Raw genomic sequence first — 17,049 nt, 5'->3', positions numbered from 1 at the left:
CTACCCATCAGCTCTCTTGTCTCTCTGCAAGTTTGTGTACAGAGAGTCACGCCCTTACCCATCTCTAAAAGTGCATAGTTTCAAGAAGTTAAATGAATAAAGGATATCAAGCAACAAGAATGCACTTTTTAGGTAGAAAACAATGATTAATTCGAGGCTTCCTGACCAGTGATTTAAATCAATTTGATTTAAATCAAATCCTCCTTGAATCTGAGACCCACAGACTACATTGTAGGCTGGATGATAGGGCTCCACGGGGCAGATCTTTGATACCCGAGCTAAATTAATTGCCAGTTTAATTTAATGCAAAGCCATAGCCAGATGTTTGTTGAGAGAATAGAATTATATTTACTTCCTGACTGCTTCTGTCATTTAGGACACTGTTAAGCTTTCTAAAATAATTAAAACAATTTCTGAAGTGTTTGGCTGGCATTTTGTATTTCACTTTCCCTGTGAATAATCTAAATCCTGTGGGTTGCTAGTCACTGAAAAATATCACCCCTCCTTCTTTAAACAATAAGTGACAAACATATGATTTCATTGTGTTAAATTTTTGCTTATTCTCTTCCCCAGTAATATTTTTCATCTTCAAAGAGCTGAACAAACTTTAATATCTGTGCTAATTCATCAATAAATAAGGGGAAATCATCCAGCAGTTTTATTAGCTGACACGCATCTGGTATAACTCATTTTGCTTTTAAAAGAAAGCAGCATTTTTCTTGCATTATTACACTTCATTCTTTCAATTTACCTTCAGCCACCTTAAATTTTACTTATGTGAGTGGTTGAGTCATTTGGCTCAGCCTTTATCTTATTTATATTAGATTTATATATTAGATTTCCTACCATATCTCATTAGACAATAAAACTTTGGTCACTGATACGCTCTTGTAGTGGTTGTGTTTTGGATATATTACAGTGGCGCATAACCTTACAGCACAGCAGGAAAGATGATTGGTCCAGGGTTGGCAATCCATGAATGTGATCGCATATGTTGGATCCAACCTTGTGCTCCAGCCCAACCCTGAGCACCTGGATCTGTCCATGTACCAGCTCAACCCCAAGTGTCCAAATACAGCTGCGAGCTGGCCTGTCCTCACGCATGGGGTCACATTATCCATCCCAACTTGTCAAATGGGTCCAAAGACTTGACTGCTGGGGAGTGGTAATTAACACTGCCACCGCTCCCCTACTCCCAAATTTCCAGACCTGTGGGGACACCTGTGAGCTGGATGACACGGCTCCACGGACCAGATCTGGCCCTCAGGTTAGGTTGAAAAACCACTGAAAAATCATGTGTACTAAATATGTAATCGTTCAAACTTAAAGAATACTTTTTCCTTGAAGAACAAAATTTGACAACTGATTCCTCTTTGACCTGCCAAGATAAGTAGAGTTACTAGGATTCCCTGCACAGTATGGTAAAAGATGACACCATACTTATCCTATGCAGTTTGGCTTGTACCTAATGTGGAGATTGTTTATCTTAAGCTGCTTGTGATATCCTCCATGGCATGAGAAACAGACTTCTGGATTTGGTTTTTGGCTTGCACTGGAGAGAGAAACTGGGATTCAGATGTTTTGCTTTAATGTCATTTGTAATTTTAAGTCCACACACAATCTGTATCTAATACTGTTAGGTTTTTTTTTTAGCACTCTTTGCTTCATCTTCAGTCTGGGAAATACTGCAGATGGAAGCATGCACACAAGCATTATGTGGAAGTTCTGTGTTTTTAATTCTCAGGGTAGTTGTTTCTGTTAGATTAGCCCGATGAAACTGTAGGAATGTGCTTGTCCTATTGTTAGGTGGTCCCTTTATTTATTTACTTATAGCCCTTTTTTTTCCTTGTAGTAATATTTTGCTGGCTGGTCTGAGGTACTCACTCTGTAGCTTGAAAAGTAGGAGGCTTGGTTTTCAATCATGGCTTATTAAAGCTATAGAGTGGTAACATTTAATTTACATGTTTAGATGCCTTGTGTCATCTCCTCAGTGTTTTCAAACACTTCTGGCTCCAAAAGAGGCCCTTGGCCTCTAAAAATTGAACTTTTTTTTCCCCCAGGAGACTGCATGGGGAAGTTTTATTTTAAAGGCACAAGTCCTGTTGCAGGGCCACCTTTCAGTGGTATTCACATGCTGTGCAATGAGCACCAATAGAGTATTGGTACCTTTACAGATAGATTTTGAGATCACTTTCTTTGTGACAGTGGTGCTCAACCTTCCAGCCCTGTAGGGCAGGAGAGTGGCATGGAACCAGACTTCAGGCTGGATCCTGAGGATGGTGTTGGTCCAGTGGCCGAATCCAGGATGAGATTGCTCTGTGGGGTGAATCTGTGTGCTGGATCTGGCTACAGAGTGACCCCGTGCACCAGTTAGCTCTGTGTGCTGGATCCAGCTGCAGAGTGGCCCTGGGCACTGGTGCAGTCTGGTGCATGGGGCTGTGTCATATGCCCTCAGGGCTCCCGATGGGACTAGAAATTTGGGGGAAATATGACAGCAGTAATTGCTGCAGTTCTGGAAGAGCTTCCAAAGCTACAGCAATTTAGTGCTGCCTGTGGGGAGGCCCATGTGCCAGATGACATGGCCCCGTAGGCTTGAGGTCGAGCACCATTGCTTTTTGGCAGTCGTCAAAGTCTAGTCCATTGCAAGCTTTTCTCCCAGCCAAATCTCTTCTTTTGTCACACTGTTGATATTAGTTAGGAGGGAGGGGTAAACTAAAAGCCTAAACATATATTTCATATCGTGGTCAGCTGATGGAATTCAGAGTTGTAGGAGCTCAGAGAGTAATGTAGATTCAGCTGCAGGATTTAATATTTGTAACTATGTGGTGTCCTTTAGTAATCATAGTGGTATTTAGTAATATTACTATGAAATCTGTGAAATCAAAATTCATGCCTAAGGGCTGCAATTTCATCTGGCATTAGCAAGGATTTCACCTAAGGAATCCCTGGGTGCATTGCGATTAAGTATTTGATAGCTTTTTACCTATAACATCAAGTATAGGCCACTGATAGAGGCAGTGCACAAAACTCAAGAGACCAGTGCAGTGGGCTCATCCAGTTTGGAAGGTCTTGTGTTGAGCTAAGGTCCATAATGTAATTGCTGCGGTTGACTCCAGAGAAGTGGAGAGGGTTAACTCCTCTGGTTTTGCCCTTTGACCACTTGAGGATGGGAAGCATGATGAAATGCTTTTTTAAAGTATTCATTGGAAACCCATCATGTATAATTGGAGTGCAATAGAATAAATCAAGGCTCTTTTGGTCTGGTAATTCATAATTGAAACCACATTGAGGTTAGGATTGATATTTAAAACAACCCAACCAAAAAAACCCTCCCCACGGGGGTAAAGGATAAATACATATCTGCTTTGCTTGGGTGTAGGGAAGAACTGTTTAGCTACTGTACAATTCATCATGATGTAGTCCTCACCTCTTGGCTTTTAAATGACAGTGGGTTGTCCTTGTTCAAATTAAATATGATTTTGCCAAAATGTCTGGTTAGCAAGCACTCAGTCTGTTGATTATTGAAAATAAAACATATATGGAGGAGAAAACTACTATTCCTGTTTTTGAAACAGCAGAATTTTATTTTCTACATTGTTTTTGCCAGTTTTTCCTACTAAATGGTAAGTGGGAAATTATGCTTCCTCTACCAAAATATAGGCCTTCTTTTACCAGCATCATAGTCCTAAAAGCAGCAGCGTTCTGTTCCAGCTTGTAATGTATCCTGTCTTCTATTTCTTCAAGTCTCTTTTCCACACACTTATTTCTGTTGGCCCATAGTTGGTCTCTTTTTCTATGAAAAATAAGTGAAATATATTTGTTTTAAATTAGGAAACTATTAAGATATGTTACTACCATTACGTAGCGCTTACTGGTTATTGCCTTTAATTTTCCCTTCCTACTTTTATAGTGTCCACTTAGAGTATAAGCATCTGGGGCTGGCACCTTGTCTTAACTGTGTAGCATGTTGCTGTTATATGAATGTTACAACTTTTATAGGAATTGACTGTGCATAGGATCATTAGGAACAGATGTGATTTCTCAGATACCAAATATTCTGGTTTTTCATCCTGGTAAGATTGATTTTTGTGATACCTAATGCACCTCTGCTCTGTCCCACTTGAACTGGTGGCAAGTTTGGGCTTAAGTATCTTGCCTGAAAAGCTCTCATTACTTTGTCCCTATTGCTTAATTGCTCTTAAAATGGAATTGTATTTCATTCAGTAAGGAAGGAGCGAAAGAATAGTTCGTGGTTCTGCAGTAAGAGGAAAAATGCATTGCTAGTTGGATTTTTTTGTGTTTGTTTTGTTTTTTTTTTGTGGGGGGCGGGGGTTGATTGTGGCAGTCCTGCACAAGCTAGCTGCAGTAGTTTGAATCTTTTTGCATGGACATGTCTATTTAAAGGAGTCTCACACTTCACTAGCTTCAGTTCAGTCTCCCTATCCCTGTCTCTCTCATTCTAGATTCCAGTGCTTTGGCTTTTCATTCTGTCTGCAGAGAACGTTGTCAAACAACTGAGACTGCCAGACCAAATGACATGAGATTCCTGTTAGAGAAGCTGGCATTTGCAACCTGATACTCCTTGCCCATAAAAGTGATTCACAATAAACAACCTATCAATCTTGGGTTAATTACCATGGCTCCTGTAATGAATATTAGCTGGGGGCTTGGGGCAAGGATTGTCTTATCCATAGCTGAATGTCAACACTTTGTCATGGAAAGTGATGGATGATTCCTCCGCCAGTTCTTGCTCTTCTTTCTGAGAGTGAAAGTTCATATGGGTCTCCATCAGGAGGGTTAATAATGATGAGAATGGAACAAATGTTGACTCACCTCTTGATTTCACCAGTTGCTACTAAATGGGGAGGAGCCATCCATTTCATGCCTTGCTGCTGTAATAGAGATTTAATTAGGTTGCTGTTAGGATAATTGCCTGCATTGTTTGCCTGTCCCTAGCAGAAGTCAGGAAGACTCAAGTAAATTATGGAGGTTTGAATTTACTCCATTTCCTGCAGAAAGTGGGGTCAAGAGGTCTCAGACTGTAGACACACTCTTCAGGCAGGCAGCAGGGGGTTGGTTCCTAATGGCACTTTGGAGATGCCTAAATGCCCTTTTGAAATGTCTCTCTCAAATAAGGGAGTTTGGTTTTCTTTCCCTATTAGGGTCTAAGCTTCCAAGTTTCCCTAAGATGATCCTGGCAATTAAATATTATACCCTGCACAGATAGTAGGAACAGTTTCAGAGTTAAATAATATCACATCTAAAACCTTAAGTTTCTGCTCTTATTCTTGCTCTTTTAAGAAAGGATTTAGCCATTAAAATGACTTGTACAGTCTTGGATGTTACACAGTAATACCTTTGGGAGGTGGTATTCCTCACCAGTGGCCTTATGGCTAACAGCCTCTATTGTGATACACTACAACCAGAAAGAAGTATGCTAAGCAGAGTCAATTTAAGGCAAGAGCCCTTAATTTGGATCATTATAGTCCCTATTAAATAACAATAAGATTATAAACTCTAGGATTGCTTTACTGGTTATTTCTTGACTGAAGCATGAGATTTTCCTGGCTCTGCTTAATATCCAGCTAAACCTGTGTTGCAAGTATTCATAAAGAGAGATTGGTGAGGGTTGTGAAAGAAGACTTTTCATCATTACATCTATAGTGAGCATATGTAAAATCCTGATACCTTAGGGAGCAGAGGTTGTTTAAAAACCCTAATAGAATGAACTGTGCTCTGCTAGAATAGTTCACCATACAACTTCCTGGAATTGTTTAAAATCAAGGGTCATTTCTCACATTTGGTTGTTTTGTCAATACACAGTAAAGAAAATAAGCTTAAAAACTATCATTTCCTAAAGTGTGAGCATTTCAAAGCAGATATCCCTGCACAGGTCACTTGTTAACATTGTTATAGGCCTGTATGTAGGATTTGATGGGCATCCTGGGTGAGCAAGTCCAACCTCCTACTGTCAGGCAATTATGTAATATATTTGCTCTCATAAACTGAGAACTCATCTTAAAACAAGTTAGGTCTTTTTTTCTCCATTTCTCCTATTGGAAGACCGTTCCAGAACTTCACTCCTTGGACAGTTAGAAACCATCAGTCTAAATTTACTTTTGGCCAGTTTATATCCATTTGTTCTTTTGCCAATATTGTCTTTCAGCTTAAACAGTTTTTCTCCATCTCTAGAGTTTCCTTTCCCCCCTGATGTATGTACAGAAAGTAGTCACATCATCTCTCAATCTTTTTTTTGGCTACAGTGAGCAAGTCAAGCTTTTTTAGGCTCCTCTAGTATAATTGTTTTGCTGTTCTCCTCTTCACCCTAGGTGGTCATACAGAGTATTTCAGTAAGTGGCATGAGTTACAAGGTGGCAATGGTGAGGGTAGCTGCCTATAGTGTGAAGAGAAAGAATCCAAAGGGAAATGACTAGTTGCTGTACCTCTATCCAACAAACTTGAGCTGATAACTTTGAGTCCATAACATTTGTTTTTCTCCCTGTACAGGCAGAATTCTGGTACGTGTTTAACTGGTATTTTTTATGGCGTTTGCTGGAAAACATTGGCAGTGACTGGGTAGCGTTTCTACACTATTATATGCACCCCTAGTTCTTTGTGGGCAGGATTCAAAAGCTTTCCTGAGAAACAGTGTCAGCTACAGTTTTCCCAACTTCCAAACCTTTCCTGCTACTGCAAAATAAATAAATAAATAATTGTTTTCTCCTCTGTTTCCCTGTCCTGCCCTGCTGTCTGTGCCTGGACAGCAGGCTGGAATGAAAATGATTAGAAATGAAATGTCTGCTGTTTCTTTCCCATCTAATGGTTTCTTCACTCTTTCCTTCCCTCACATCTTCACCTCCAAATGAGGTTGGCACACTCAGTGAGAACTGAATAGTCTGTCTTGTTTCTTGCCAGTTGAGCTGGCTTCCTTATGCTGGCAGTTCATTGAAATAAGACCTTTAAAGCCTTAAAAGGGATGCCCTACTTAAAATTCAGATGGAGTAAATAACTCTCTGAAATCAATCTTTGCGTCTTACAGATTTTTTCTTCAATGCTGTAATGGTTTTTTTTCCCCCTCCATAAAACAAACCAAGTTTTGTTGAAGTTAATATTTTATCCCACTGTATTTTGGTGTCAGCATTTGCTTTTTTATTTGTGTGCCCATTTTGTGTCAGGATTATGTATTTGCTGCTTTTTACTCCCATTTCCCCTCTGAAGTTGTGGCGCTAAGTTGGCTGTCTGCTTTTTGGCCAAGTCTGGTTATATAAAAAAAAAAAAAACCTCAGCAGCAATTAGCAAATGAGAATCAGGCCATGGTAGCTAAGTTTAAAGTGTCTCCCTAATATCCCTTCCCCCACAAGGCTTGCCATCAATTCTTCACTTTTTCTGAAGCTCATCCATGCTTACACAGTTATTGTTAAACAGTGACAGGAATCAACATTAGGAAAGGGATTGGGATGCAAGTTTCAAGGCATTGTGAATCATGAAAAAGTTGTTTTTTTGTTTTGTTTTTTAAAGGCCACTTTCCCATGAATTGTTCTATTAGCTCAACAGGCCTAACTTGGCCAAATACCAACTTGGGTGATTATATTCTGATTGCTTAAATCTTCCCTTTTCTGTATTAATTAACCTTGATTTGATCCCTCATCCTCTTTTGTTTTATAGAAATGGAGCAGTGTGAGCAACCCACTCTTCCTTCCATTGATCCCACCACAGTCTCAAGGCTTCACAGCTATAGTATTGACTTACGACCGGGTGGAGAGTCTCTTCCGAGTCATCACTGAAGTGTCCAAGGTGCCTAGTCTATCCAAGTTGCTGGTTGTCTGGAACAACCAAAATAAGAATCCACCAGAAGGTAAGATCCATCATTCAACATGGATGTTGGAAGGTGGGTAGTACATGTTGGCATGGTGGTGGCATTTCACTTGCTCTACACCTGGTGCAAAATAATCTCTATTCATCTCTATTCTGTGAACTTTTAAATATGTTTTAAAGCTATTTCATATCATTATATTTTTAACCAAAAAACTGTGACTTGTCTGTGACATTTTTTGAAGTAGCAAAGTAAAAAAAAAAAAAAAAAAAAAGCCAAGGTTTGCATAATGAAATAGAAAATTGTGCTTGTGTCCTTAGTGTTGGCCTCTTACTCAGAAGTGTACCACATGCAGTTTGAGTGGAGGAGTTTTTCTAATAACTGTAAAACACTGAACAAGCGTCATTAACACATTTTGAAGGTGGAGAAAAACAGGTTCGATGTGTTCGCACTCATTCATCCTCTCTTATTAGACACTGCTCATTACAGTGAACAGCTCATGCCACTAAACTGTTTGTTCTTGGTAAACAGAACAAATTTGGTTTGATGCAGCAACATATCTGAAATATGTTGTGGTTATAAAATAAGCACGTTTTGACTGATTAAATGAAAGTTTGAGGTGTTTTGGATGTCCTGAAAGAAGTTGTTAGGACACTTGGATGTAATGTGAAAACTCTGGAACTGTCCCAATAAGAAGATGTAAAGTCTCTTTATTTAAATGTTTATTTTTTTATTTCAAACACACATGCCATTTATACCGTTGATGAGCTAAACTTATGAAGTCTAGAGGATTTTTGAAAATAAGTTTTGTTTTTTAATTCATGGATTTGTAAAATTAATGTGTGCCTGTGAATCCTTTTTAGATGGTTTAAAACCACAGTGCTTTTTCAGGGGAGATTCAGTTCCAAAAAGATATTAAACAGAAGCTTGTTCACAGAATTGGAGAGAGAATAACCATCTGCTTCAAAAAGCAGGACAGCCCCAAATGGTATCTTTCCTTATTTAGTATTTAATATCTTTCTATTTTCCGCCTCCTATTTTCTTGCAAAGTCTTGTTTTCCATTCATTTCTCCACTGGATTATTTGTTCTCTTCTTCTCAGCCTCAATTAATGTATGAAATCCCTGGTGTTGAGCTCTGAATTAAGCTCTGAATTCCAGTGTCTGAGGCCATGTCTATGGGTGCTTTGCTAGCAAAGGTGTACTGAGGTACTGTACATGCAAAGTACTTTGAATGTGGATTTTATTAGCTTTTAGCTTAGTAGCTTTTATTAGCAAAATATTGTTTTGTGTATAGCTTGATAAAAGCTATGATACAAAGCAACTCACATAAATAAATTAGATAAAACGTTAAATTGCATTAATCATCACATGGCTTAAGATCCTGTTGCATTTTTGCAAAACTCAGGCTTTGTTGGGACCCATTATTTATTCTGGAGACTTGTTCTAGTTTAAATTGTATTAAACATACGTATCTTGTCTCAAACTGTTGTGTAGTACTTCTGTGCTAAACAACCATACTATGGCTGTAGAGCAGTGATAACTGAAACGATTCTTGCATCTAGGTGTGGATGATAGTATTTTTTAATCTTTCAAGATGGAAAACATTGCACAGAATTAGACGAGCTGATTGTGTTGTATAAGAGGATTTTTTCATTGAAGGCATATTTGAAATGCAAAACTGAGCTAATTCTTCAATGGCATTAACTTTACACAGACATCCAGTGCATACCACTGAAACTATTTGACCCAAATAGATTGTTTCCATATAATCCTTCATCTAAGCTTTACAGGAAAAATTGAAACAAGCAACTAATTTGAACAATTTTTTCTATTAATAATTCATCTTTAGTAATCTTAGAGCTGAACATTTATTTTGCATGCATATTCATGTTCTCTCCCTGAATTTTGCTCAGATATTGTTGAATCATAAGTCATTGTTCCAAAAGCTTTGGGTCTTTTGCCTCCCAGAAATAGATCTGTGTCCCATTTAAGAGCCTTGGCTGCTGTATGCTTATGTTATAACTAGGGTTGCACTGCAGAAGAATTGTTTGTTTCTTCTGTTGCTCTTAGTTCTCCCTCTACATCTATTTATTTTTCATGCTTTGATAACCCATGTAATCTCCTGGACTGCAGCCCAGGAGAGGGCAGTTTGATTAAATTAATTTGTTTTAATTCAGACCCATGCAGTGTGTTCCACCTGGCTATTTGCTGGAGCAGCGGGCCTTGGCTCTACTTAGTCTCTCATTCAGTCTGCCTGTTAGTGATCCTAATCCTTGGACTTCAAAGCTTCTTCCATTTATAGCCTAGTAAAGCCAGGAAGTTTCTGATGGATTAGAACAAGGAATGAGTTTGAAGTTTGTAATGTGCACCACTGGCACCGATAAGGTCTAGTTTATTACCCTACGGTAGTATCTGCACTTTTATGGCTATTCTCTTTTAATTGGTTATAGTAAAGCTGAGACATTTAACCAACTAGAGCATCAAATGCAGTATTTCCTGGTCATTACCGTATAGGGGACACATTTCTATCTGCTGTATGAAGACGGATCAGAGGTCCTGCTATCAAAGCCAGTAATACTTTTTTTTGATATGCATAAATTACGTTTGGGGGAAAGACATCACTGTAATTTTCCTTTGTGATGTACTGTAAATTTAGATTTCAACTACTGCCAGCTCAAGAGTAACTGCATAAATGAAAACTGTACCAAATATTTTTTTCTTCCTAGTCAGTTTGACAGTGGATTCTATAACTATGGGTTTTATTTGTGTAGGACAGCATGTGCTGAAAACAAAGGGAAGCAAAATATACTCTGTTTTCTCCCTCTAGGAAAGGAAAGGGTCATATTAAACACAGATTTTAAAAACCCTCTTGATACTTGTTAATGTATGTATAGCTGTCTGAAGTGAGACTTTTATGTAATCAAAACCAACAATCTCAGGCTCCTGATCAATGCAGAAAAAAAGCGTTTAATAAAATCAAAGGTGCTACCATGCCTGCTTAAAAACTCTCCAGCCCCAAAATATAAAATCTAAGCTATCAATCTCCTGCTTATTAAAACTTCGGTAAAAAGATAAACTTTGCAGTGTAGCCAGTAAATCAACCAGTGTAGTCTCTGTCCAACCAGGAGTGAAGGAGAATCCAAGTCAAAGACTCTTCATCAAGATTGCTTGCTCTCTCCTTTGACATAAGAAACTACAGCTAATCTCAGTGGTTGTTGTGTGATACAAAAGTGGACTGGTTTTTAGATATTATAGAATCATAGAAAAGTAGGACTGGAAAGGACCTCAAAAAGTCATCTAATGCAAGACCCTGCTGAAGGTAGGATCATCCCTGTTCTTAAAAAAATTAAGACTAGAGATTCCACAACTTCCCTAGGTAGCCTTTTTTCATGTTTAACTGCCCTCATAGTTACCCTCAAACATCCAACCTAAATTTCCATTGTTCTCTCCCCTGCACCCAGACCAAATAGTTATCAGCCTTTTTATAAATTCTCTTCAGGTATGTGAAAAATCAAATCCCCTCTCAGTGTTGTGTCCTCCAAGCTAAAAAATCCTACTTCTTCCACTATTTTTGGTCAAGTCACATTTCTGAAACTTCTAATTATTTTTGTTGCTGTCCTTTAGATCCTTTCTAAAAGTTTGTCCATATGTTTCTTGAAGCATGGTGCACAAAACTGAATTTATGTTTCCAGGGAAAACCGCTCTCAGACTGAATAGTGTAGAAGAATCACTTTTGACTTTCAAGTAACAGTCCTATTAATACACCCAATATAATACTGCCTTTTTTTGCAACAAGGGCACACTGATGGCTCATACTCAGTCTTTGGTAAACTATAAACACTAGCTCCTTTTCTGCAGTACTGTAATGTAGCCAGGTGCTTCCCAAGTGTGTATTTGTACATGTGATTGCAAAGTCCTTAACTTAGGATGGAACGCTTGTCCTCACTGAATTTCATTTGATTGATTTCAGACCATTTTCCCATAAGTAACATAAATTTGTTATCTTTGCATTTAATATCATCCCTCAAATCATTATTTAAGGTATTAAACAATACCAGGTCCGTGACAGGCTCCTGAGAAATCCCATTTGTTATGAACTCTCAATTATACATTGAGCCATTGATGACTGTTCTTTGAGCATCATGATCCAATCAGTTACATATCTATCTTACAGTATTTTCATCTATATCGGTGGTTCTTAACCTTTTAAGACTCAAGGCACCCGTAGTTAGACTCAGATCACCTGTTGGACAATGCCAGCTCTTATTTTTCATTCATTTTTTAATTACAAAAAATAATAGAGTAATTCTTCTGTTGCAAAGAACTCATGGAGATATCAACAAGTCAGAATGGTTTTAACACTGAATGGATTCCTATTCGAAATCTCGAAGTTTGTCTTGTGGATCATGTTTGCACACGTAACAGTACTAACACTGTGTGGCAACCCATGGCACTCTTGAAAGGAACTTGAGCCATCCCAGGATACTGTGGCACTCTGTTTGAGAATCACTGATCTGGGTTGTCTTTCCTTAATTTACTAATGAGAGTGTCATGGGAAACAGTGTTGAAAGCCTTGCTAAAGTCAAGGCATATCACATCCACAAAGTCCTTCAGCTTGCTGTATAAGGAAATCAGGTCAGTCAAGCATGAGTTGCTTTTGATGGATTTATGTTGGCTGTTCCCGATTATCTTGATCTTCTCCAGGTGCTTAGAAGTCAATTCCTTGATACTGCTATAATTTTTCCACGTATTTAGTCAGATCGACTGGTCTGTAATTCTCTCAGTTCTCCTCCTTCCCTTTCTTAAAAATGAACCCTGTATTTGTCGTCTTCTGGTTGTCAAAAACCTCACCTAACCTCTACAAGTTCTCAAAGAAAATAGCTGTTGGCTCTGCAATTACCTCAGTCAATTCCCTGAGTACTCTAGGGTACATTGTCATCTGACCTTGCTGACTCAAAATCATCCAGCTTCTACAAGTAATCTCTAACTCATCCTTTCCCTGCTCTCAGTTATCTCCTCCCCAGCCTGTGCTGCCAACTGCACTGATGTCTGATAGTAGCTAACCTGATTTGTGAAGGCTAGTAAAAAAAGAAAACATTAATTACTTCAACCTTCTCCACATCATCTGTAACTAAATTGCCTTCCCTATTTACTAAGGGACCCACATTTTGCTGGCTCTTTCTCTTGCTTCTAACATAGAATGCCTTTTTAGTTGCCTTTTATGTCCCTGGCCAGCTGCATCTCAATTAGTGCCCTGACCTTCCTGATTTTCTCCCTGTATGTCTGTGTGACAGTTTTACTCATGGCTAGAAACATGGACAAATTTCCACTTTTTATAGGAGTTTTAAGTTTCAGCTCATTGAAGAGTTGGCTCTTGTTGATCCTGTGTTTCACATATGTAACAAGTTAAATGGGATCCAAACCCTTTGATAAACTTGATTACCATATTTACTCAAATCCAAGATGAGGTTCCCTCCCTATTCAACATGAGAGGGAAAAACAGCCTTATCTTGGATTTGAGTACTGGCCCAGGACAAGCAGGTGCTTGTAGCTCTAGCTGCAGCCCCAACCTTGGCCTGGCCAGGGCTGGGACTGGAGCTGTAGCTGCTACCAGCTCTGGGCTGGGACTGAAGCTGTTATTGCCACTGCTGTCTGGCTAAGTCTGGAGCTGGGGCTGGAGCCAGAGCCAGGGCTGTTTCCTGACCAGGGCTGGGGCAGGAGCCACCATGTGCTCCATGCCCTGGGCCAGAGCCGGAGCTGCCACATAGAGTAAATGGCCGCAGGGGAGAGGCAAGCAACTGGGCATCAGGCATCTCAGTCAAGTGGCAGCAAGCTAGGCAAGGGAGGAGGGTGGTGGTGGGGCACTGGGTAGGGATCATGCCGCCTGCCTGCAGTAGTGGGAGGGATGGGAAAAATTTAAGACAGCCCTCCAATAATTAGGTTCTATACATGGAAAAGCATAACAAATTATAACAATATAATTAGAATCTAATTATTAGGGGTTGTTGTCAATTTGAAGTTGTCTTGGATTTAGGTTAACATGATAGTAAGTAATACAGTGAAATTGTAACTTGTTGGGTCTTGCTTTCTACTGTCCAAAACTCAGTACAAAAGGAAAAAAAAGTGAGCAGGGAAAGCAGTGCTGGGCATTTTAAAGTTTATGGCCTTTCCATCTTGACTTGTATGAGGAGCAGTGGTGGTGGCTTCTCCTGGACCACAGTGGGGAAGAGCAATAGTGGTAGATGGATCTTAGCACCTACCCTCCTCTGACTCAGGCTGGGTCATTCCTACCCATGGTCTGAAAAGGTTGCCAACCACTGGCCTATAACATGGCCATAAAGGTTCTGGCCTAGGTGAGATTATGACCCAGGGTATGGCACTGTGCTTTAGATGAGATACAAAGCCAAGGTATTGATCCTTTGCTTTTGAATCCCCATCATGAGCAGCATTTTAGGGAAGGAATAGAATTGCTACAAGCAGAGGAATGTGCCAGTAATTTTAAAAACCTTTTATAAGTTTTATGAAAGTTTATTGACATTTATCTTGGTCACACTATTGGATTTTTTGTGTGCAAAACAGATTTGAGACAAAATTCCCTATCTCATTAGAATTCAGTGCCTTTATGCACATCTTGCTGGACCTGCAAATACTCTTGACTCCATGGAGGTGTTCTCAACTCTATCTTTAGCAAGGCAATCAGTGTTTAAAGATGGTTGTTAAAGGTGGGAAGCCTAGGTGAGACTCTCAATTACATTCCATAAGCAGCATTTCTGGCTTCTAATTTGTACTAACATGCATACAAAAAACTAGAACTCTTTAGTTCCAAAATGATACCTTTTATTAGACCAACTGGTAAATGGCAAGAAAATGGTTCTTTTCTGCAAGCTTTTGGGATCAAAGTCCCTTCGTCAGGCTCTGGGAAAAGTCCAGATGGTACAAGATGGTAAAAGTCCCCAGAGGTAGGAAAGAAACTTCATTTTTGCACAGAGGGAGCTGAAGAAGGAAGGTTGTCCCTCTTGGTCCATGAGAGTGTCTTTGTGAGCTGTCTTGAGTGGCTCTTTGATGTGTTGATCAGGTAGAATTCCTTCCCTGGAGGTGTCAGATGGCAGGCAGGGAGGTAAAAAAAAAAAGAAGAAGAAGAAAAAAAGCAACCTTTCTTGTTGTTCTGCATTCCCCCACTGGTGCACTGAGCCAAACATGATTCTTCCTTTCTGCAGTGTGTTGCCCCCAGCAACCCTCCACCACCACCAGTCATACCACCTTCCCACACCTCTCCCTGCCAGGCTCAGCCCTGAAATCACCCTCTGCTTCCTGCAGTGCTGCACTACCCTGATCCCTGGGATGAAGGAAGGAAGCATCATCCAGAATGGGGAGCTTGGAGACTCTCTAGTTACTGTTGCAGCTGCAGCAATATGGAGAGAGGTGGCTGGGTGAGACCCTGAGGACCACATGTTAACCAGTTGGACAGCCCTGCTGTAGGCCAGTAGCAAATTTGCACTTCTGTAACCTACCTGTATATAGAGCCATGCAGCATAAGTTGCTTGCTCAAACGTCTGGTTAGACCTTTCCACTAGTCCATGTGGGACCAGATGGTAAGGAGCTGATGTGACATGCTTGTTTATATTTCTTTTGACAAAATGTTGAAACTCTTTATATGTGAACTGAGTTTAAATGACAATGGAATTCTGTTCAGGCACACTTGTCTGTAGAAGTACTAGTATTGATGCTTCTGCCACTGGTTCTGACTTAATTGAATTCATACAGAATACATCAGGCCATTTAGAGTGGTAATTTTGTTGGAATAAAAAACATATGCTATGTCCATAAATGGTCTGTCAGAGACTATGTGGATTAATCTTCAAGAAAGGGAGGAAAGTAGATCCGGCAAACTACAGGCCTATCAGCCTGACCTCTATTCTGGGGAAGGTCTTGGAAAAGATTATCAAAGAGGCTATCCTTAACAGACTACCTGAAGGCAATATCCTGAGGGATACCCAGCGTGGGTTTGTTGCAGGTAGGTCTTGCCTGACCAATCTCATTTCCTTTTATGACCAGGTGACTGATCATCTGGACAAGGGGGAAGAGATCGACATTGTATATCTTGACTTTAAAAAAAGCCTTCGGTCTGGTATCCCACGATCACGTCTTGGCTAAACTGGCTAACTGCGGCCTTGACCTCGCCACGACCTGCTGGCTGGGGAATTGGCTCCGTGGTAGGACCCAGAGGGTGGTGGTTCGACAGGAGCCAATTGTCTTGGTGCGCTGTGACCAGTGGGGTCCCTCAAGGCTCTGTCCTAGGGCCTATACTATTTAACATCTTTATCAATGATGTGGACATTGGTGTCAGAAGCGGACTGGCCAAGTTTGCTGACGACACCAAACTCTGGGGTAAAGCATCCACACCTGAGGATGGGAGGGTGATCCAGGCAGATCTTGACAGGCTCAGGAAATGGGCGGACGAGAACCTGATGGTGTTCAACACTGAAAAGTGCAAGGTTCTCCACCTTGGGAGGAAAAACCTACAGCATGCTTATAGGCTCGGTAGTGCTGTGCTGGTTAGCACTACAAATGAGAGGGACTTGGGGGGGTCATGATTGACCACATGATGAACATGAGCCTGCAATGCAATGCTGCGGTTAGTAAAGCGACCAAAACGCTGGCTTGCATCCATAGATGCTTCTCAAGCAAATCCTGGGACATCATTCTCCCCTTGTACTTGGCCATGGTGAGGCACAGCTGAAGTACTGCATCCAGTTTTCGGCTCCACAATTCCAAAAGGATGTGAAGAAGCTTGAGAGGGTGCAGAGAAGAGCCACACGCATGATCAGAGGTCAGGAAAACAAACCTTATGATGAGAGGCTGAGAGCAATGGGGCTTTTTAGCCTGGAAAAGCGCAGGCTCAGGGGTGATCTGGTGGCCACCTATAAATTTATCAGGGGTGCTCGTCAGGATCTGGGGGAACGTCTGTTCACCAGAGCGCCCCAAGGGATGACAAGATCGAATGGTCACAAACTCCACCGCGACCGATTTAGGCTGGACATAAGAAAGAACTTCTTCACTGTCCAAGCCCCCAAGTTTTGGAATAGACTGCTGCCGGAGGCGGTTCAAGCACGGGGCAAGACTCAACGATTCTCCGGGGTCCCTTCCAGCCCAAATGTCTATGAAATCTATGATATTTATTAAATAACACACTTTTAACCACTTATAAGATCAGATAATCTGATTTTACATTTTC

At 40.4% G+C, this 17,049-nt stretch overlaps 1 protein-coding gene across 1 annotated transcript in view; it reads left to right on the top strand.

Moving 5' to 3' along the window:
- Positions 1-17,049, top strand: part of EXT2 (exostosin glycosyltransferase 2) — a 108,888-nt gene that overhangs the window by 52,476 nt on the left and 39,363 nt on the right. The window contains exon 8 of the mRNA XM_019519361.1: positions 7,666-7,855. Within this exon, the coding sequence (XP_019374906.1) occupies positions 7,666-7,855 (190 nt within the window). The remainder of the gene's footprint in view (positions 1-7,665; positions 7,856-17,049) is intronic.

Source organism: Gavialis gangeticus, unplaced genomic scaffold (assembly GCF_001723915.1).
Source record: "Gavialis gangeticus isolate Ggan-Ray unplaced genomic scaffold, GavGan_comp1, whole genome shotgun sequence".
In the NCBI taxonomy this organism is placed as follows: domain Eukaryota; kingdom Metazoa; phylum Chordata; order Crocodylia; family Gavialidae; genus Gavialis; species Gavialis gangeticus.
This window is presented reverse-complemented; position numbering and strand designations above follow the sequence as displayed.